At 44.0% G+C, this 23,777-nt stretch overlaps 1 protein-coding gene across 1 annotated transcript in view; it reads right to left on the reverse strand.

Annotated features, from left to right (window-relative positions):
* LOC124606264 overlaps positions 1–23,777 on the reverse strand; it is a 402,667-nt gene that overhangs the window by 238,384 nt on the left and 140,506 nt on the right. Inside the window, exon 5 of the mRNA XM_047138242.1 lies at positions 7,210–7,395. Coding sequence (XP_046994198.1) covers positions 7,210–7,395 — 186 coding nt within the window. The remainder of the gene's footprint in view (positions 1–7,209; positions 7,396–23,777) is intronic.

Here is a 23,777-nt window from a genome sequence, read left to right on the forward strand (position 1 = left end):
ATCCTATGGACGTATCCTGATTTTTCTTCAGCCTTGCTTCCATTATCAAGTACAGTGTGAGAACCACCTCTCCGGTTCCTTTACCTTTCCTATAGCCTATTCCACTAACAATGCCAAATACAGATTTAAAAAGCGACCTTGTGACAACGCGAGGCAAAAAAAAAAAAAAAAAAAAAGATTCGTACGGATCATCGAAGTTAGAACGATGATGAGTCGGTGTGTACTTCTTATTGGATATTTTTCGTAATGCCATCCATGTTAAACATTGTGTTACAAAGATCATTCTTATTGTTCCAGTTTTACATCGATTACATGCTGTAAAGGACTCGTTCGCAGTAATTGTGTTCCGTTCTCTGTCTTCCCTTGCAGTTTTTGCGCTCTACAACTCCCAGTAGTAATATAGACGTTATTTCCCGACGTCGTAATATGTCCTATTATCCGGTCCCTTCTTTCTGTCAATGTTTTCCATGTACTTCATTCTTCGCCGTTTCTACGGAGAACCTTTTTATTTCTTATTTTATCAATATGCCTAACTTTCAACACTCTTCTGTAGCACGGCATCTCAAATGCTTCCATTCCTGTTTCGGTTTCCTCACTGTCCATGATTCATTATCATACAATGCTGTGCTCCAGGCATATATTATAAGAACTACTTTGTCGAAGTAAGATCTATGTCTGGCAGTAGCAGACTTATCGTGGCCAACAATGCTAGTCTGCTTTTTATATCCTCATTACTTCGCCCGTCATGGTTAATTTGACTTACAAGGTAGCAAAATTCCTTAACTTCACCAGCTTCGTGATCACCAATTTTGACGTTACGTTTCTCGCTGTTCTCATTTCTACTACTTCTCATTACTTTCGTCTTTCTTGGAATTTCCCCCAGTACATATTCTGTAGGCATTAGACTGTTCATTCCACGCAATATATTCTGTAATTCTTCTTCACTTTCACTGAAGATAGCAATACCATCAGCAAATCTCCTGAATTTTAATCACCAAGTCGAACCTTTCTTTAATGTCCGAATTGCTTCTTGGACATGCAGATCGAACAGTAACCAATGAAAGTATCTTGATTTTTCTTAAGTCTTGCTTCATCATCAGTCGAGTCAGAAGTGCTTCTTGGTCATGCAGATCGGAAAGTAACCAATGAAAGCGTCTTGATATCTCTAAAGTCTTGCTTCCATTATCAGTCGAGTCAGAAGTGCCTCTAAGATCCTTTACATTTACGAAAACCAAACTGAACGTCATCTAACAATATTCTTTTGCGTACTACATTTTTATTAAGTACAGGAAAGTGGCCTAAACCGGACTCCAACCCCGCCCCCCTCCCGCCGGACCCTTATAGCGGATCCCCTAGTTACTGGCTCTGATTCTATTCAAATCTAGTGATGCAAAGTGTAAATAGTAATATAGACTTCTACTACTCTGTAGCGGAGTGCTTAAGTGGCCCGCTTCATTTATTATGTTTGAGTTTACCCTCACATCTTTTGACAGTGGGAAAAGCTTTTGCAGTGTTTCACATTTTTCGTTATTTCTTCTAGATATTGCCACGTAGGCCTTTCAACATATATGTGTTCTTGAATAGTAATGTTTGAAATTAATGTTTATGGTTAAACCGTTTCATTTAGAAGATTCAGGAAAAATGTATTGGGTGAAGAAATTTTAGCCCACAGTCGCATAAACTGGTTCCTTCAGTTGCTTAAACCGGCTCCCTTATATGCTGATAAGTCTTCCTGTGTTAGTACACTCTCTTATTCTCTTGGAATTCTCTTGTAGCTTCCAAGAAGATAAGGGAAAGTTGATCAAAGAAAGTAGTGAGCGTATAAAGTAACTAAAACTATGGGTGCTGTTCAGAAAACGATGACGGGTTGGAAGAAGGTCAGTAGACAGTTTAACGTCCGAAAAACAACGCTTCTGAGGTTGTCCAACACAAAGTACAGTACACCAGAGAAAGCAGCAAAAGCAAACTGGAGAGACCTACGATTCTGGTTAAAGATCTTGAATAAGAGCTGGTTTAGTATTGTCGTCTTATGGAAGCTTCTTTCTTTAGGCGTATTCGTAATGACTTGTGGAAAATGGCCGTGCAATTGGTAGGGAGAAATAACTTTGGAGACCCTTTCAAAATTAAACTGTAGGTGAAAAGTGGGTGATTCTTCATCTTACGCCACAAAACCAAACTGTGAGAAAGAGAGTCTACAGGAACATCGTATGGCAGGGCTCTCTGCCTGTGCTAGTCTGCTTTTTATGTCCCCATTACTTCGTCCGTCGTGAGTTATTACGCTTAAAGGTAGCAGAATTCCTTAAATTCGTCTGCTTCGTGATCACCAATTTTTATGTTAAGTTTATCGCTGTTCTCATTTCACAGATGAAACACAAAAAAATTGTATAAACTTCTGGAAGACGTTATACTACATCTACTTTGAAACTAGATGATGTTTTTCTGAATTTAACACCTTTTCCGAATTTTCTTTAGTGTTATTTTGCTTAAATTTAGAAGCGGTCCGATTTTGCCAACTACACTCATGCCCAGAAAATAGAACACCTTTAACGACTAGAGATAGGACGTTCATATTCGCGGGACATGTACGTTAGTATGTTATGCAGAAATGATTAGCATTTCAGTCGCCTCTGTTCAGCATATGCCCTGTTGTCTACTAGTCATAGGGTCCGCCATGGATCCTGATAACTTGTTCCATGCGTGCTGACACCAACGCGTTTAAGGCGTGAATGGCGTCCTGTAGTATAGCCCTCCATGCTGCATTCACCTGGTTCCAAAGTTCATCTGTGATGGTTGGCACTGGGTCACATCACTGCACCCGTCGTTTCCGCACATCCCACACATTTTCGACTGGCGGCAGGTCTGGTGATCTGGCAGGCCAGGGCAAAACGCTGATATCCTGTGACATCAAGAGGGAACGTGTTCGTGCAGCGACATATGGTCGTGCATTGTAATGCTAAAAAATGGCGTTTTGGGTATTGTGCAGGAAGGGTATGGCTACAGATCGCAGGATGTCACTCGCGTAGGTCACACTGGTCGCAATGCCCTGCACACGCACCAATTGTGACTAATGGTTGTACCCAGTAACAGCCCACACCTTAAGGCCTTGAATTGTCACCGTATGTCTTGTGCGAAAGCAGTCACTGTGATGCCGTTCCACCTGTCTGCGGCGAACCAAATTCGGCCATCATTTTGAAACAAACAGTACTCGGATTCTTCCGAAAGCACTATCTGATGCCATTCCTGTCCTCAGTGACGTCGTTGCGCACACCATTGCCGTCTAGCATATTTCTGCACATTCGTCAAAGGTTGGTGAAGTGGACGAGCGCATGTAACCCATGCCGTAATAAACGGTGACGGATTGTTACCTCTCAGTGTATGACGTGTTGCACCTCAGTCGAGGAGGACGCGGGTCTGTCCTGCAATGCCATTCTGATGACTTGTCGATCCTCTTCGGGGTGGTCTGGGTGGAGCAACCTGACCCATCGTCGCGTTCTACGGCCTTCTGTGAACCATCTGCGCACACCCATTGCATTGCCTAAACATTTCGTCCCACACGAGCAGCAATTTCTCGAATGTATGCAGCGCATTCTCTCAGGACATTAATGTGTCTTTCAAACTCACTAATTTGACGGTACGGTTCGCGCATACGTCTGCGAGACATGCCTCACGTCTGCTCAAGTCGCACTGATCCATTACCTTCGGTCGCTATAAAGCGACAACTAGAGCCGCAGGCACATTTTACCGGAAGGTGGTGTTGCATCGCGATATCGATGTTGCCCTTGAATCTGCAGGCCGACGTGGTTTAAATGCTAATTATTCCTGCAGAACATACTAATGTACATGTACTGTGAATATGAACGTCCTATCTCTAGTCGTTCAAGGTGTTATGCTTTTTCTGAACATGGGTGTATTTTTCAAACTCGCTAATTATAAGGTTTTGAAAATAATTGTTTTTATAATAACTTTTAGCGATATTCTCTTAGAGTGCAATGTAACCAGAATGAGATTTTCACCCTGCAGCGTAGTGTGTGCTGATATGAAACTTCCTGCCAGATTGAAACTGTGTGCCGGAAGGTAGGAGACGAGGTACTGGCAGAAGTAAAGCTGTGAGGAGAGGGCGTGAGTCGTGCTTGGGTAGCTCAGTTAGTAGAGCACTTGCCCGCGAAAGGCAAAGGTCCCGAGTTCGGGTCTCGGTCCGACACACGATTTTAATCTGGCAGGAAGTTTCAGTACAATGTAAATTATGAACTGAATATTACACGCTTTTTAAAGAGACTATATTGTATGAGGATGAACTGCAGCCATAATTTGACATTTTGAATAATGACAGTTTGACTGCTGTTGTAAATAATTTATTTAATAACCAGCTTCGTCGACTAGAAGCCACGTCATCAATTTTATTTTTTGCTGTAAGAACCGTCAAGTAATGTTATCCTAACCTACACTGAGGTGAGAAACGTCATGGGGTACCTCCTAACATCGTGTTGGACTTCCTTCTGCCCGGCGTGGTGCAGCAGCTGGACGTGGCGTGGCCTCATGAAGTTCCCCGCAGACATACTGACCCCTGACCCATGCTGCCTCTACAGGCGTCAGCTATTGCGACAGTGTTGCTGCTGCGGGATCTTGTGCACAAATTGATCTTCCGATTATTCCCTTAAATGTTCGATGGGATTCATGTAGTGTGTTCTGGGTGGCTATATCACTCGCTTGAATTGTCCAGAATGTTCTTCAAACCAATAGCGAACAACTGTGGCCCCGCGACATGGCACGTTGTCATCCATAAAAATGCAGTCGTTGTTTGGAAACATGAATTCCATGAATAGCTGCAAATGGCCTCCAGGTAGCCGAAAATAACCATTTACAGTCAATGACCGGTAGAGTTGGACCAGACAACCCAATCCCTTCCATGTAAATACACCCCACACCATTATGGAACTTGCACAGTGCCTTTTTGACAACTTAGGTCCATGGCTTCGTAGAGTTTGCGCCACATACGAACTCTACCATCGACTCTTACCAACTGAAATCGGGACTCATCTGACCAGACCATGGTTTTGCAGTCGTTTAGGATCCAACCGATGTGGTCACGAACCCAGCAGACGCACTACAGGTGATTTCGTGCTGTTAGCGAAGGCACTCGCGTCGGCCGTCTGCTGCCATAGCCGATTAAAGCCAAATTTCGCCGGACTGTCCTAACGTGTACGTTTGTTGTACTTTCCACATTGATTTCTATGGTTACTTCACGCAGTGTTGCTTGTCTGTTATCGCTGACAACTCTACGCAAACGCCGCTGCTCTCGGTCGTTAAGTGAAGGCCGTCGGCCACTGCGTTGCCGGTGATTAGAGGTAATGCCTGAAATTTGGTATTCTCGACATACTCCTGACGCTTTGAATCTAGTAGTATTGAATACCATAGTGATTTCTGAAATAGAATGTCCCATATTTCTAGTTCCAACTACCATTCCGCGTTCAAAGTCTGTTAATCCCTGCCGTGTGGCCGTGATCACGTTTCAAACCTTTTCACATGATTCAGCGGAGTACAAATGACAGCTCCGCGAATGCACGGCCCGTTTCACCTTGTGTACACGATAGTACCACCATCTGTATATGTGCATGGCGCTCTCCCAGAACTTTTTGACACTTCAACGTGATGCTATAAGAGACCATTAATGGGCTAGAACGCCCAGTCAAAAATAAAAGAAACCTACAATGATTGACCGAGCGAGGTGGCGCAGTGGTTAGACACTGGACTCGCATTCGGGAGGACGACGGTTCAATCCCGCGTCCGGCCATCCTGATTTAGGTTTTCCGTGATTTCCCTAAATCACTCCAGGCAAATGCCGGGATGGTTCCTCTAAAAGGGCACGGCCGACTTCCTTCCCCATCCTTCCCTAATCCGATGAGACCGATGACCACGCTGTCTGGTCTCCTTCCCCAAACCAACCAACCAACCAACCTACAATGATTGCAAATGTACGACAATAGGCCGAACATAACCGGTTAGTCATTAAATATGGGGTCACAATCGATCCAGAGAGTCAAAACATTTATGAAAATCTGGGAAGTATCAACAAGAACCCTAGACCATGGTGTTTTTAAATTGTAATTTTTGACTGGCCCATATTGGTCTTTATCACATTAGGTTGTTAATTGGCCTTTTATCAAAGTAGGTTGGGAGGATATTTCTTGACGGTTCTTACTTTTTTCTTTTAATGTAAGTGCGCAAATTACGCGCGCTTGACGATCAGTGGACACATACTTTCTGTTTACCTGACAATGCGCTGATTGCGTCATTTGGTCATAGACAAGGAATGTTCGTTGCTGCCAATGTTGCAATTTTAATGTCATGTATGGGATGTCGTGTATGGAATTTGTTGTTTCTCACTATTAATGCAGCGAACGATTTTTGTGATGTAATACGAGGATTGGAAGTTTAATAGTGGCAACTATTTAGTTACAGCTGGTACAAAATAGATGCGAGTTTCAAAGTTTCACTGACCTTCAAACTAGTCACCAACATTGTGTATAACCCGTTGCCAGCGTTGTGGAAGTCGTAGGATACTCTTAGCAGTGCCAATTGTGTTGACAGTTCGAGCGGCTCGGTCTACTGCCCGACGAATTTGTAGCAGTTCCGAAGCGAATGCCGTGAAGTGTTTCCTTCAGTTTAGGAATCGAGTTGAACTTACGAGGGCTCAAGTCAGGAGAGTGCAGTAGGTGGTATAGCACTTAGCAGCCCAATCAGTCAAACAAATCAGTAACAGCTTGCACTGTACGTGCCTGAGCATTGTCCTGCAAAATGATGGTCAGGTCCTGCAGAAAGTGTCATCACTTCTGTCTCTAAGCTGGTCGTAAGCTGTGTTCCAAAAATGGACAGTTAAACTTTGAAACACGTATCTATTTTGTACGAGCTGTAAATAAGTAGTTGTCACTATTTAAGTTCCAACCCTCGTAGATTTAACCTGATGATGTGGCTTCTAGGCTACGAAGTCGGTCGTTAAATAAATTATTTACAATAGGAGCCAAGAGATTGTTATTCAAGACGTTTTTAAGGACAGTCTGTGAATAGTTTCTATTTGTCATAAAATAAAAAACGAAATGGGCTTTTGGTTTTGGGCGGTTGCCCCTACAGATTTAAAGTTATTAAAGTGTGAAGTTGTAAAGACGGTTTACGGAAACCGTGTTGTTTGTACATCTTGGAGAGCGCACTCACCCGGTCGCAGCCCCTGGAGAAGCGCATGAGGACGGGCGCGAGCACGGCGCCGGGCGGCACGCAGGCATCGCCCAGCTCGCGGCGCAGCTGCGTGAACTGGAACAGCGCGTCCTTGTCGTGGTCGACGCGCCGCCGCAGGATGCCCAGCAGCACGTCCAGCGACCGAGACCCCAGCGTCGGCTCCACCTGCGGCCGTACACTGCTGCTTCACTTTCACGTGCACTCGACACAGGACATTAACAACTAAACATGTGAATTGCCCGACGTCAGTACACAATGATTCACGATTAATATCACTCGACACATACAAATATGCTATCTGATCAAAAATACCCGGACACCTTTTAGTGGGCATTAATGTGGGGTGTGACTCTGCTGACAACACTTTCAAAGAGGCATCTCGATGTCTTACTTACTGATGAGTCTTCGTGCTGTATGGCCAGGGTGGAAGAAACTTTTCGCCTCCTGATGTTTCGTCCAGAGCTGCGATCGACATCTTCGGAAGTGCTCCTGGCGACATTCAGTCTTGCCAAGTGAGGAGTCGCAAGTCGGAGAGCGACATAAATACTGCATAAACTGGGAGGGGTCGAGTTTATAGGTAATCAACAGAGATAATCTTTGTCAGAGATAAAACTTAACTGTCGATTGTCGTCTGTCAAGGAGACCAAGTGTTAGTGCTATCAGATCCCCAAAATCTCAAACTGCAAGATACCTGGCAACTCTTTCACAACCATATATTGGTAAAACTTGCTGTGGCCTTCTCCACCGGACATCACGGCGCCTAGAGTATCAGCAACCAAACTGACAGCCTGCAGCCGCGGCTTGCCCGCTTCGCAGGCACTCCGAAGCACTACACAACCGACAGGCAACATTGATGAATGGCCACAACAACAACAACAACAACACAGCAAAGACACCAGCCGCCACCTGGGCCCACTACCGGCCCACATAAACATAAGGAAGAGGTCGCAGGACATCCCGGAACTATTTTCACACGTCAAACCACGTGATGGAAAATAGTTCCGAGGTACTCATCCGCCGAAGCGCTATAAAGGCCGGCGCTCGGTCGCACATCGGCAGTTGATCGACCGCCAGCAGACATGGATAGTTGCCGCCCCGCCGCCCAGCTAGGATCTTCTCGCTGATCTCTGGATTAGGCTTGGTATATCAGAGATGTCTCTGGCGGAGACTAGTAGGAAATTATTTCAGTTGTTTTCTATATTGTTCTTGTATGTAGTTGTGATTCGAAGACGGATCACTGTTTTGTGTTGGTGTTTTACTTGGAGAATTTGTTTTGGTTAATTGAACAGTCCAATAAATGGTTTTCTGACTTCGATCGTTAGTTTCTTCTGCTTATGCAGACATATCAAAACTGACTAATGTGCAAAAGAATCAAGTCACTTTATCGAGAAACCTTAAGGACTAACTTTGGCTCCTGAGGATGTTATTACAAGTTTATTCACCATTATTCCAGTTAACGAAGCTATGATTTATGTAACGGATGTTTTTCCAGGCGATCTGATTGCTGTTTTAACACACTGCCTTTTATTGTATTGTATTGTATTGTGTTGTATTGTATGTTAACCGGGGACCTAGAAACGGCGGAGAGGCTCCGTCCCCGCCGCAGCCGCAGTGGTCCACAACCCCACGCCGACTACTGCAGTCCACTTCACCCCTCGGCCGCCCCACACAGAAACCAGGGCTATTGTGCGGTTCAGGCCCCGGTGGATCCCCCAGGGAACGTCTCACACCAGACGAGTGTAACCCGTATGTTTGTGTGGTAGAGTAATGGTGGTGAATGCGTACGTGGAGAACTTGCTTGCGCAGCAATCGCCGACATAGTGTAACTGAGGCGGAATAAGGGGAACCAGCCCGCATTCGCCGAGGAAGATGGAAAACCGCCTAAAAACCAACCATAGACTGGCCGGTTTACCGGATCTCGACACAAATCCGCCGGGCGGATTCGTGTCGGGGACCAGGCGCTCCTTCCCACCCGGAAAACCGTGCGTTAGACCGCACGGCCAACCGGGCGGGCCTTAACATAGACCTTACTTCGACAAAGTAGTTCTGATATATGTTTGGAGCACAGCATTGTATGGTAATGAATCATGGACAGTGGGGGAACCGAAACAGGAATGGAAGCATTTGAGATGCGGTGCCACAGAAGAGTGTTGAAAATTAGGCGTATTGATAACATAAGGAATAAAAAGGTTCTCCTTAGAATCGGCGAAGAATGAAATACATGGAAAACATTGACAGAAAGGAGGGACTGGATAATAGGACGTTTTACGACGACTGGAAATAACTTCTGTAGTACTACAGGGAATTGTAGAGTGAAAAAACTAGAAGGGCACACACAGAACGGAATACATGCAACAAATAGTTGAGGACGTAGGCTGCAACCGCTACTCTGAGATGAAAAGGTTGGCATAGGTGAGTAATTCGTGGTGAGCCGCATCAAACCAGTCAGAAGACTGGTGACTCAAACAGAAACTGCGGATATGTTGTCTATCGCTCAGTCGACGGGATTTAAGATATTATTTTTATATTACGGAATTATTTGTGGTCCAATTGTCCTGCTAAGTGATGTTCGTTGATCTCAAATTGTGCAGTTACGACATTACTTTTGCTTCCCACTCTATCGTGCTTGTGAGCGATAACAGAAAAATTATACGATTTTCTACTGCAGTCTCCTTTCATCTGCTTTCCTGGAAACAGCAATTTCTCCGCCACAGCATCTCTGTAATCAAAGTTTACACTGAGAAGGGAAGTGCTATAGTCTATTAACAGCCTCAACACAATTCTTCGAAACCATGAGATTACATTTCTGAACTGATTGCCTCACATCTACTGCCAGCAAGTCCTTTACAGCATGTAACCGTTGTAAAATTGGAACAATAAGAATGATCTTTGTAACACGATGTTTAACATGGATGGCATTAAGAAAGACAAAGACGCCCAGTAAGAAGTATACACCGACTCATCATCGTTCTAACTTCGATGATCAGCACGAATCTTTTTTTCTTTTGTTTTCCTCGCATCGTCACATGGTCGCTTTTTAAATCTGCATTTGGCATTGTTAGTGATATAGGCTATAGGAAAGGTAAAGGAACCGGAGAGGCGTTTCTCAAACTGTACTTGATAATGGAAGCGAAGCTGAAGAAAAATCAGGATACGTCCATAGGATTTGTCGACTTACAAAAACCGCTCGACAGTGTAAAATGGCTCAAGATGTTCGGTTGGTTGGTTGGCTGGCTGATTTGGGGGAGGGGACGAAAAAGTGAGGTCATTGGTCCCATCGGATTGGGGAAGGACGGGGAAGGAAGTCGGCCGTGCCCTTTTAAAGGAACCATCCTCGCATGTGCCGAAGCGATTTAGGGAAATCACGGAAAACCTAAATCAAGGTGGCCGGACACGAGTTTGAACCGTCGTCCTCCCGTATGCGAGTCCAGTGTGCTAACCACTGCGCCACCTCGCTCGGTAAAGATGTTCAAAATTGTGAGAAAAATAGGAGTAAACCGTAGGGAAAGATGAGTAATACACACTACGTACAAGAACACTGGCTTCCTTCTAGTCAGTGCCAGTGGGATGATGAATTTTACAAGCCTGTTGATGGTGTTGCAGTGGGTAACTTATTAGGTCCTCCAATCGCTAATTTTGTATGAAAAATTAGAATAGTTAACTCTAGAAAATGCAAATAAGAAACCATGTTGAAGGTACCGGTTTGTCGAGGATACAGGCATTGTTTTGTCGCATTGTAAAAAAACCTATAGAAGACCTCTTTTGTTACTTGAATGGTATAAATCAAAAATCCAGTTTAACACGGAGACTGAAAAAGACAACGCAATATTTTTGGTTGTTTGGTAGGTTTGGGGGAGGGGACCAAACAACGATGTCATCGGTCCCATCGGATGAGGGAGGAAGTCGGCCGTGCCCTTTCAAAGGAATCATTTTGGTATGTGCCTGAGGCGATGTAGGGAAAGCACGGAAAACCTAAATCAGGATTGCCGGACGCGGGTTTGAACCGTCGTATTCCCGAATGCGAGTCAGGTGTGCTAACCACTGCGCCACTTCGGTCAGTGCAAAATCCTTCTTAGATGTTTTAATTATCAGACAGGTTGATGGAAGGTTGAACACAACGTTTTTCAGAAAGTCACACATACGGACAGTTACTTGCATGAGAACTTCAACCATTATCCGCAAAGAAAGAGAAGTGCCATTAAAAGCGTTGTTGACAGAGTCAAAAGATATTACACACTGGAACGATTGGATGCCAAATTAAAACACCTGAAGCAGACTTTCGAGAAGAATGGCTATTCAGAAGAAGAAATAAATAGGGCCCTGGGACGAATAACAGTAGAAGACGGACAAAGGTAAAAGACAGCGATTGACGAACACAGTTTTTCTCACTTTTATCAAAAAAGTATCTGATCATATTGGCAATATTTTACAGAACCATAACATCAGACCGGTTCTTAGACCAACTAAGGAAATATGTCTAGCACTCCGATCCGTGAAGGACAAACGCCCTCCTCTGTCACCAAGTGGAATATAAAAGATACCATGTAATCGTGTAATCGTCTACATTGGAACTACCAATAGAAGTGTGAATACAAGACTGAAAGAACATAAGCCTTGGCCGACCGGGGAAAGCAGAAAATCAGCTGTAGCAGAGCACGTTCTTCAATCAGGAAATCATTTAAGTCAAATTTAAGTCAAGTTTTCCGAAACCAAAAGTTCATCTACTATGACAAACCTATTGTCGACGACTGGATAGGGAAGCCATCGACATATGAGGACAGCGATAATTTTAGCAGAAAATAAGAAACCATGGAACTCAATGATATATGGACAATGGTTTGCAGACTCGATAGATACATTTTTATCCTAGACATGTAAAAATCAATAGTTAAGTTTCCAGAATGAGATTTTCACTCTGCAGAGGAGTGTGCGCTGATATGAAACTTCGTGGCATATTAAAACTGTGTGCCGGACCGAGACTCGAACGCGGGACCTTTACCTTTCGCGGGCAAGTGCCCTACCATCTGAGTTCCCCAAACATGATTCACGATCCATCCTAACAGCTGAAGTCTGGAAGGTAGGAGACGAGGTACTGAAGGAATTAAAGCCTTGAGGATGGGTCGTGAGTCGTGCTTGGATAGCACCTCAGCGTGTTCGGTCAGAGGGTTAGCTGCCCTCTGTCATAAAAAAACTGAGTTAATCGATCAACGACGAACGGGTGTCTTCCGACGTCCGCCCCGAGCAGATGCAACGAACAAAACCGAAAAAAATGAGATTTAAAAAATAAATAAAAAGAAACATGGTAGAGCAGTTTCCCGCGAAAGGCAAAGATCCCGAGTTCGAGTCTCTGTCCGGCACACGGTTTTAATCTGCTAGGAAGTTTCGATAATTAAGTTTTATCTCTGACAAAGATTATCTCTACTGATCACATGTAAAATCGATAACGCCATATTGCACAGTATTTATGTCACCCTCCGGCTTCCGACTGTCAGTCTGCAAGACTCAGCTTCGCCATAAGTACCACCAAAGATGTGCAGCGCAGCTCTGGACGAAACGTCAGGAACGGAAAACTTTCTTCTAGCACGGCCATACAGCCCGGAAGACTCATCAGCAGCTATGACATCCAGTTGCGAGAGCTTTCATTATATAATCTGAATGTCTGTCGAGAAATCACACCCCATCCTACCTCAAAAGCCGGAATCAGACAAGGTTTTGGACTCTGCGGTCTGGAGAGAATTCGACGTTCTAGCTTAAACCAAAGGCGTTCGTTGGGTTGAGGTCGGATTCTGGGCAGGCAGGGCTATTTCAACAATGTTATTGTCCATATACCATTGTCTCATAGCTGCTATTTTATGAAGGGTACATTGCCATGCTGATAAAAACAATCATTGTGTCTCCATTGTTCCTCTACTGTACGCAGCACATAATGCTGTAAATGTGTTCACATTCTTCTGCATTTGGCGTAGTAATAAGGAACCGCACTAAAATGACGAAAAACACACTCATAGAGTGACATCACCTCCTTCGTATTGTGAGGGTGCTCTCTTTCTTGAAGCGGTCTTCTTGCCCGCCTTCCACCAGACTTTTCCTGTGATTTGACTGCTGTTACGTTGTAACAGGAGCTGGTACGTTCACAAGCAGTGTTTATTATCGCGGTGACAAATCGTTATAACTTCCGATCGACAGTGAACCCACACAACCAGATAACAACGTGAATAGACTCTCCTTTCGTATCTGAGACAAATTCGGTTCTGTGTTATTCATAGATCTCCCTAGTTACCGAGGCCCCCGATCACGGTCCACCGCCATGGATGGAGCGCCATGGCACGCCGCACTGCTCTGCAGACTCTTGAGTCCCTGATATCACAAGCAGCAGTCCGACGAGCCCGGAACATCTCCACCAACACACCAATCCAAAGGGAACCTAATTTTCTTTATACTATAACTACTATTACTTACACCAAGTATTCCGCGATTCAGCCATACACACGATCTCGGAATCTCAGTTCAGCAATAAGGTTGCTTATCACCAACTCCCATTCATCACTACACACATTGCACCCTTACACTACGTTACTATTGGCACTAAACATAATAGTAGGTAACGTTCGGTAGGCATTCGCCAAACCCAAACACTTCCCCTAAAGTGATTCATCACTCCAAATCAAATGCCTCCAGCCATGCACTATCCAGTGGCCCCTCTCCTTACACCACTCCAAGCGTTGTTTAGTGCTGACTACAGACATGTCTGGCGTACGAGAAGCTGCTCGACTATTGTGCCGCATATTCTGTTTAATTAATGCGTACAGTCATCGTGCTAGCAGGACTGCTGACAGCACTGGGGGACTCACGAGTATCTCCTTCCCGCTGATTTCATGCGATTTTTATAACCACCCTCTGCAGTGCTCCACGATCTCTGTCCGTCACCGCCAGTTCATAAGGTCTGCCGGTCTTGGTTTGCCTGTGGTTGTTCCGTCGCTTTCCATTTCACAGTCATATCATCAACAGTCGACTTGGACAGCTTTAGAAAGGTTGAAACCTACCTGATGGGCTCGTTGTTCAGTTGACACCCAGTGACCGGCAATCTGTGAGGGTCTTTTGTCATCCACCACATCAGACTGAAAATTGCCTTTCAGTATCATTGGACATTATTGAAATGTCCATTTGATTCATAAGAGACTATGTAATTGTGACGCGCAACTTGTTTGAAGCTATAAGAATGACTTCACAAGCCACCATAATAAAAGAATCCGCCTCAACTGGAAGTGGGCAGTTGTGGAGAGTGTTCCGGAAGTTCGTCCAGTTACTTGCAGAGTGACGAAAAGAAGTTTTTTATTTCCAGCTCTAACAAATAGTGTGGTGGCAACACCGAGATACACGATATTGAAACAGGGCATTATGTTTTGTTTCCTTCTATGCTCTATGATAATAAAAGAAACATCAAACACATTATTCGTTTGCTGTTTGCAAATTCAAAATTACCTCAAACATAATAATGAGGCCGAGAACCTCCAATCGTGGACAAACAAATGACCTCAAGGATATGTACGACATCGGCGCTATATAGAGCCTGTTTATTTAACGTATGGTCCTCGGCTATTTAATTTCTGAAGATGCTCGCGTCTGTTGGGGGAAACATGTCACTACAGGACAATTACATGGGACTTGTGACTGATCTACAATTTCAATACCAACGCGGTTTGCGGATCTGAGAATCTCCTGACCTCGGCTCGCCTTCTTGAAAACAAAGCACCGAATTATAAGTAGATCCTAACGGGACGGTACGTTAACGTCCATGTCAAGGTTTCTCAGCGAGAAAATTCTAACGCTGACGTTGGTGGAATGCGGGTGGTGTCGTCTGATAACGCAATTTAGGTTTAACAACACTTGAACGAAGAAAAAGCTTACAGTGTGTAAAAAAAAAGTGTGAAATCTTATGGGACTTAAGTGCTAAGGTCGTCCGTCCCTAAGCTTACACACTACGTAACGTAAATTATCCTAAGGACAAACTCACACACCCATGCCCGAGGGAGGACTCGAACCTGCGCCGGGACCAGCCGCACAGTTCATGACTGCAGCGCCTGAGACCGCTCGGCTAATCCTGCGCGCGGCTACAATGTGTACATAAACTGATGAATCAGAGCATTATGACCACCGTCCTACTATCGATATTAATCCATCCTCTCGATAGAAGCGTTACCCGGTGATTAAATGACTGCTAGTCAGACACACGCGCAGAGCGTATGGTATCAGTGTTCGTGTTGTCCATGTGTGGAATGAAGAAGGCGAGCGATGTATCTGAGTTTGGCCGAGGGCAGATTGTGATGGTCCAGAGGTTCGGCATGAGCATTTCGGAAACTGCACGACTTTTCGGTTGTTTGAGGAGTGCTGTGGCGAGTGCCTTCGACACGCGACGAAACCAAGGTGAAATCACATACAGACGTCGTGGAATCGGGCGGCAACTCCTCATTACAGATGTTGGACATCGTAGGCTGGGTAGAATGGTAAAACAGGACAGGCGGCGAACTGTGGAGGAACTGACATCAGACTTTAATGCTCGACAGACTACAAGTGTGTCTGAACACGCAGTGCACCGAACGCTCCTAACGATGGGTCTCTGCAGCCGACAACCCATACATGTGCCAATGTTAACACCACGACATCAGGAACTACGACTGAAGTGGGCACTTGACCATTGGCACTGGGCGTTGGCGCAATGGCAGAGTGTTACACGGTCTGATGAATCCCGATGCCTTCTTCATCATGCCGAGGGGAGCGCGCGAGTCCGTCGTCTTCCAGGGGAACAGCTCCTTGACACCATACTGCAGGCCAGAGCCAAACTGGTGGCGGCTCCATTATGATCTGGGGAACATTCACGTGGGCATCTGTGGATCCAGTGGAGCTCGTGCAAGGCACCATGACGGCCGAGCATTCGAACACTGGCTGAAGATCACGTGTATCCATTCATGACGATCATGTTTCCCGACGGCAGTGGCATTTTTCAACAAGATAATGCGCCATGCCAGAAGGCCAGGAGTGTGATGGAGTGGTTCGAGGAACATAGTGGCTTGCCCCCTAGCTCACCAGATCTGAACCCGATGGAACATATCTGGGATGTGACTGAACGTGGTGTCAGAGCTAATCGCTCTCACTCTTGGAATTTACGGGAATTAGCTGACGTTTGTTTGTAGATGTGGTGCCAACTACCTCCAGTGACCTACCAATGCTATCCTGCCTCCGTACCACGACGCGTCGCCACTGTTATCCGTCCCAAAGGTAGGTTATCAGAATGTTCTGGTTGATCAGTGTATAAGAGCACAAATTAATGACAAATTATTTCATTAAATAACCTTCTATTAATAATTAAATTTTGCCCTATTGTAGGGGAAAAATACAGTTGTTCCTGACATTATTAGGGTATTCAGAAAGAAAAATAAGTATAAGCTATAGGGATTAGAAAAATTATGGAAATACTCCGAGATATGCATGCTTGAACATAAATGTAGATGCCAAACCAAGTCTGCAGGTTCCACTGTTTATTTGACCAAGGATGTGTGCAGTGTCATCAGTGCAGTGTCATCAGTACGTTGAAGTGTAGTCAGAACAGTGTTGCGTGTAGCTGTGAATGCATTATGTCGGAACTAAGTAAATTCGCAAGTGGGCAAATTGTCGGTGCTCGTGTAGTGGATAATTCCGTAACCAAGGGAGCTGAAGTGTTTGGTGTTTCAAGGGGCACAGTATCTAAGATTTATGCCACATACACGGAATGGAAAAAACATGATCAGCTAAGTCACAACGTGGACGATTATGTGTGTTGAATGATCGTGACAGACGGTCATTGAGAAGAGTCGTGTCGGAAAATAAGAGGACGGCAGCTTCAAAAAATCCCTGGAGGATCAACTTCCGCAGTCGAGAACCCTGTCAGCACCACAACGACACCAAATGAGCTCCGTAAGCAGGGAATTACAGTGTTGTGTACATAGTTCCGGGTAGTCAGCGCGTACACAACTTTCGCACTAGAGCGCGCCCCACTAAGCACAACAGCGCAGGCGCAGCGCTCGTCTGTCTCCGCACTACGAGATGGCGCTGCCATAGAGACGGACCAAATTCTGCTTCCGCCGATCCGCATATTAATATGTAATGCAGCCAATGAGACTGCTGCTAACGTAGAACCTTTTCTCCTCGCGGATCACACTCGTGCAGTGATACATGAATGCGCGAGGTATTATAACGAGTGTACAGACCTCCGATCAGTCAGTCTCCATTTGTCTGCACCAGTCTGTGCCAGTCTGCATTAGTCCGTACCAGTCTGTACGAGTCTACATTTGTCTGAACCAGTCTATAGTCAAGTTTCAGTCTGCGGCTAATAAGATTACCATATTCCTGTACATAGCCATGAAGATAAATGTATAGACGCTTTTGTCAAGTATCAGAGATATATGTGAGAATAAGATTAACGTACCAATACCAAAGGAACTTCAGATTGTCAATTGTAAATAGCATACAGAACCAAGTTAAGTAATTTTTATGCTTGTTATTATTTTAATAAATGTGTGCGAAAATTAATCAAGTTCTGGTTAAAGTTGGTCACCGTCAATCTGCTACTCTAAGCGTGCAAGTGGCATTTCTATCGTCTGACCTAACGGCAGAAGATAAACACGCCACGATAAGAGCACGAGACATATTGCTGACACTCGCCTACTTCGTTAGAGCGACAAGTCAAATAATCTGATGGTGTGTGTACCGAAGGTCTCACAGTACGCACACCACATACAGGATGAGCTGGATTTCCTGATCACTCACCAGTGATGTCAACGTCCGCAACAGAAAAACGTGGTGCCAAAGTCATAAAGCCTGTACTGTGGAGCAGTGGGAGAAAGTCATTTGGCCGGACGAGTTTCGTTTCACACTGTTTCCTACTTCTGGCCGAGTTTACGTCCTAGGAGTAAAACATAGTGGGGACGTCTGTGAAGATTTAGGTGGTTACTGTGCAAGGTCGCATTACTGCCAATGACTATATGACTGTTCTGGCTGATCAGGTCCATCGCATGGTACAACGTTTGTTCCTAAATGGCAATACTGTGTTCCAAGACGACACGACCCTTTTTCACACAGCTCGCATTGTCCGAGACTGGTTTAGTGAGCACGAGGATAAATAGTCGCATCTCTCCTGCCACCACAGTCACAAGATCTCAACATTATTGAAACCTTATGGTCTGCTTTGCAGAAAGGTTGCGTGATCGCTATCCACCTCTATCACTGTTACTTGAACTTGCCACTATTTTGCAGGAGGAATGGTATAAGATTGCTTTGGAGGCCATACAGGACCCGTATTTATCCCTTCTCAGATGACTGGAAGCTGTTTTAAAGCCCCAGCGGATAGTCATGTATCTTTTTGGGTTTTTGGTGTTTTCATACTTTTGTCCAACTTTTGTAAAAGGCTCTAGACGTTACCTCCCAAATAATGTTTGACATGTTTGTATGTGGACTATATATTTTCTACACCAAATAATTGTCAGTGTTTTGAAAAGTTTGAAAGACACTTTTCCTGCTGTTCACTTCTCAGCAATTCATCATACAAACATACGAACATTTGTTATGAATGTTTTTATGGGCATTAATAAACCTAATCATTGCTAGGATTTACTAACGATCGAAGTAATATTCAAAGTTGATGTTCGTGATAAAATTTTTATGGTAAACTGCTGAGAAGAAAAACAGCAGGATAAGTGTCGTTCAAAATTTCCTAAACATCGACAATTATTAGGTAGAGAAATGAAAACATACAAACATGCCAAACAACCTACACACTAGGCCCCCATGAACCATTCACCTTGTAGAGAGGTGTGTGTGTGTGGGGGGGGGGGGGTGGGTTTGAGTGTCCCAAAAATATAGATAGCCGTACCATAGTTCCAACCACAGAGGAGAGGTATCTGTGGAGAGAGACCAGAAAACAAGTGCTCCTTGGGGAGGGTCAGCAGACTTTTCAGAAGTTGGTGTGTGGGGGGCAGGGGGTCCAGATAAGATTAATCTGGCCTCGTAACGTTAGCCAATATGGCCTACCTGTGTTGGCACTAAGAACGGCTGAGAGCAAAGGGAAGCTACAACCATTATTTCTCCCAAAGGCATGCAGCTTTTCTCTACGGTTAAATGATGACGGAATCCTCTTGGGTAAAACATTCCGAAGGTGAAACAGTCCCCCTTTCGGATCTACGTGTAGGGACTACTGTGATCATAAAAAACAAAGCTGCCTTTCTACTGCTCGTTTCGTGGAATGTTAGATCCCTTAATCGGTTAGGGAGGTTAGAGAATTTGGAAACGGAAACGGATAAGCTGAAAATGATGTAGTGGGAATTAGTGAAGTACGGTGGCACGAAGGATACCACTTCTAGTCAAGTGAGAACAGGGATATAATACAAAATGAAATAGGGGTAATGCAGGAATAGGTCAAATAATGCATAAGAATTTAGGAATATGGTTAAGCTTCTCTGAATAGCAAAGCGAACGCATTATCGTAGCGAAGAAACACACGAAGCCAACACCCACCACAGTAATACGAGTTAATATGTCAAGTAACTCGCATATGATGAAGACATTATATATGAAGAGATAAAAGAAATAATTCAGATATTTAAGGGAAAGGAAAATTTAATTGCAATGGGAGACTGGAATTCTAAAGTACGAGAAGGAAGAGAAGGAAAATAGTAGAATATGGACTGCGGGAAAGGAATGAAAGAGGAAGCCACTTTGCACGGTGTATTATCTAATAACCGCTAATACATGAGTTACGAATCATATAAGAACGCTGTACACACGGAAACACCTGGAGACACGGCACGGGAAGGTTTCAGACTGATTGTGTAATGGTAAGGCAGAGATTTTGAAAACAGATTTTAAACTGTAAGACATTTTCAGGTACAGATGTAGACCCTGAGCACAATTTATTGTTTATGAACTGCAGATAAAAACTTAGTAAATTGCAAAAATGTAGGACCCGGATGTGGAAAGAATCTGAGATTTTTGTGAGTTTTAGAGGATATATTAGGCATTTTTGACTAAAATATGGGAGGGAATACAGTAGAAGACGAATGGGTAGCTGTGAGAGATGGAATAGTGAAGGTAGCAAATCAACAAATAGGTAAAAAGACAAGGCTTAGTAGAAATCCTTGGATATCACGGAAAATAGTTTAATTGATGAGAGGAGATAGTATAAAAATGAAACAAATGAAGCAGGTGAAAGGGAATATAGACGTTTAGTAAGTAAGACTGGCAAAAGTGCAAAATGACTAAGCAGGACTGGGTAGGGGACAAAAGCAAGGCTGTAGAAGCGAGTGCAAGTAGGGGAAAGATAGATGCCTCCCGCACGAAAATTAACGAGCTCTTTGGAGAAAACAGAAGCAATTGTGCGAATATCAAAATCTGAGATGGAAAGGTAATACAAAGTAATGAACCCTGGTAAAAATATATAGAGGAGCTTTACAATGGAAATTTTCTTCGAGACAATATTATAAAAATGGAAGAAGAAGTAGATAAAGATGAGATGGAAGAGATGATATTGCGAGAAGAATCTGACAGAGCACCAAAAGACCTAAGTCTTAACAGGACCCTAGTATCAGACAACATTCACTCTGAATTCTTGATATCCATGGGAGAATTAGCCATGATGACAAAACTGTTCAATCAGGTGTGGAAGTTATGTGAGACAGACAGGATATAATCAGATTTGAGGTTGAAAGTAAGAATTCCAGTTACTAAGAAAGCAGGTAACGACAGGTGTGAATCAGTTTAGTAAGTCATGGTTGCAAAATACTGGCACGAAATATTTACAGAAGAATCGTAAAACGGGTAGTAGTCGACCTCGGGGAAGATCAGTTGGGGATCCGAGAAATGTAGGCAAACACGAGGCAAAACCGACCTTGACTTATCTTAAAAGACAGATTAAAGAAAGGCAAACTTAAATTTATAGTCTTTGTAGACTTATAGAAAGCTTTCGATCATTTTGAGTGGAATAAACTCCTTGCAACTCTGAAAGTAGCAGAGATAAAACAGAGGAACCGAAAGGTTATATACAGCTTGTACATAAACCAGACTGTAGTTGTAAGAGTCGAAGTGCGTGAAAGGGAAGCAGTCCTCCCTCGGTCATGGGTGTGTGTGTTGTCCTTAGCGTAAGTTAATTTAAGTTAGTTTATGTTAGGGTAAGGAGTGTGTATGCCTAGGGTCCAATGATCTCAGCAGTTTGGTCCCATAGGAACTTACCACCACAAGCACTAAGAATGCGAAAGAGAAATTTGGAAAAGGAATTTAAGTTCTGGGAGAAGAAAGATAAACTTTGAGTTTTGGCTACGACACAGCAATTCTGTCAGAGACAGCAGAAGATTTGGAAGAGCAATTGAACATATTGCATAATGTCTTGAAAAGAGTGTATAAAATGAGCTTCAACAAAAGTAAAACAAGGGTAATCGAATTAAGTCAGACGATGCTGTTGGGATTACATTTGGAAATGAGACATTAAAAGTAGCAGATGAGTTTTGCTATTTGAGCGGAACAATAACTAATGATGGCCTAAGTAGAGCAAATATCAAATGCAGAATGCCTACAGCAAGAAAAACATTCCGAAAAAGAGGAATGCGTTAACGCAGAATATAAATGTAAGCATAAGGGAGTTTTTCTGAAGGTCTTTGTTTGGGGTGTAGCCCTGTGTGGAAGTAAAACGTGGACGTTAATTAATTCAGACAAAAAGAGACTAGAAACTGTGGTGCTACAGAAGAACGCTAAAGACTAGATTGTTTAACTAGTGAGGAGGTATTGAATCGAACGGGGGACAGAAGTAGTTTGTGGCACAACTTGACGCAAAAAGGGATCGGTTGACAGGACACATTCTGAGGCATGAAAGAATTGTCAGCATGATATTGGAAGGAATGGCGGGGCAGTAAAAATTGTAGAGAGAGACGAAGACTGACTACAGCAGGCAGGTTCAAATGGAGGTAGGTTGCAGTCGTTATTCGGAGACGAAGAGGCTTGCACAGGATAGAGTAGCGTGGAGAGGGCATCAAACCTGTCTTAGGAGTGAAGACAACAACAGCAACAACAACAACAACAGCACTGCTAGTTCCTTAATTCTGATATATGTAGTCGACGTTTCGGCTGACTACACTTACATTTGACGGTGACTTCTCCTCCCGTTCTTTTCGCTTTCGTTGCCGTGTAGTGTGAATCGACCTTAAAGCGTACAAATAACGGTTTTATTTTATAGTCGATGATAATGGTTGACCTATGACTGAAACAATACATGAACTTCTACTTGACAGGTAGGAGCACAGTCTTAGTGTTTCGACCAACAAGGCTAGAGTCACAGCAGGTTACAGTTAGCAGGACCAGAATTTATCGCGAGTGTAATCTGAAAAGAACTGGTTCATATTTGTTATTAACAACAATGATAATTTATTTGTTACTTTGGTAAATGTTGTGCAACTAAGTAACCCAGGTGTCAATTTGATGTTGAGATTACTTTGGTTTTCATGTCCTTTTCAATAGCCATTTGTGTCTATCACAAAACTGTGTCTCGTTGGACAACAATACAGATCCATAGTGAGGTAGCGTCCGATTTGAATGTTGTTTAGCCTATTAAAAATGGGCAGCTTCGTGTGTTCGTGTGGCACTGTTAGAAGTAGCCTTTTGCGAGGTACCCGACTCCAGAAGTCACTTGCGTGGAGCTGTATCCAAAATGATCCTTCGGAAGCTTGTTGCAATGGCCTCACGTTCACTATATCAGCAATTCCTATCGAGTTTAAACCGACTGTCATTGTCAACGTGTGCCCCTCGTATCTAACCCCAGTCGGTTAGGTCCCTATGCTTAAGCCGTGATTCATTGTTGCGAGTGGTACACCATTACTCGTTGTTCAGCCCGCGTTCGTATACCAACAACTCAAGCTACTTCATTGACGGCTTGGTCATGGCCGCCTTCAGACTCGACAACTTGCTTCTGCCATCCTGTCACGTCTCCACGTCAGCTCATCTTACCGCTCTGACACCATACGACGATTGACACATACACTTCATTTCATTCCCATGACTTGCGGAGCGATGGAGGGTAACATGACTGCACGGAACCAGTTCTACAACTATACCTGATTTACAAAGAGGAACGTTTTCTTTTAAGGGCTGACTAATATTTTGTCTGTGAACTTAGAACTGGTCAAAACCAAAAATTCTTATAAATATATACACACACCAAAAAAAGTTTTGCATCACTTCGGTTCCGAGAGTTCCGGGACCTGTACAGAAAATTGTAAAAGAGGTCAACATAAACACCATTTCCGCCCTTTTCATTGCTCATGAAAACCACACATTGCATGTTGTATCACCTTACAGCGAGACCTTCAGAGATGGTGGTCCAGATCGGTGTACGCACTGGAACCTCTAATATCCAGTAGCACGTCTTCTTGCACTGAAGCGTGCCTGTATTCGTCGTGGCATACTATCCACAAGTTCATCAAGGCACTGTTGGTGCAGATTGTCCCGCTCCTTAAGGCCGATTCGGCGTAGGT

Source organism: Schistocerca americana, chromosome 3 (assembly GCF_021461395.2).
Source record: "Schistocerca americana isolate TAMUIC-IGC-003095 chromosome 3, iqSchAmer2.1, whole genome shotgun sequence".
Classification (NCBI taxonomy): Eukaryota; Metazoa; Arthropoda; class Insecta; order Orthoptera; family Acrididae; genus Schistocerca; species Schistocerca americana.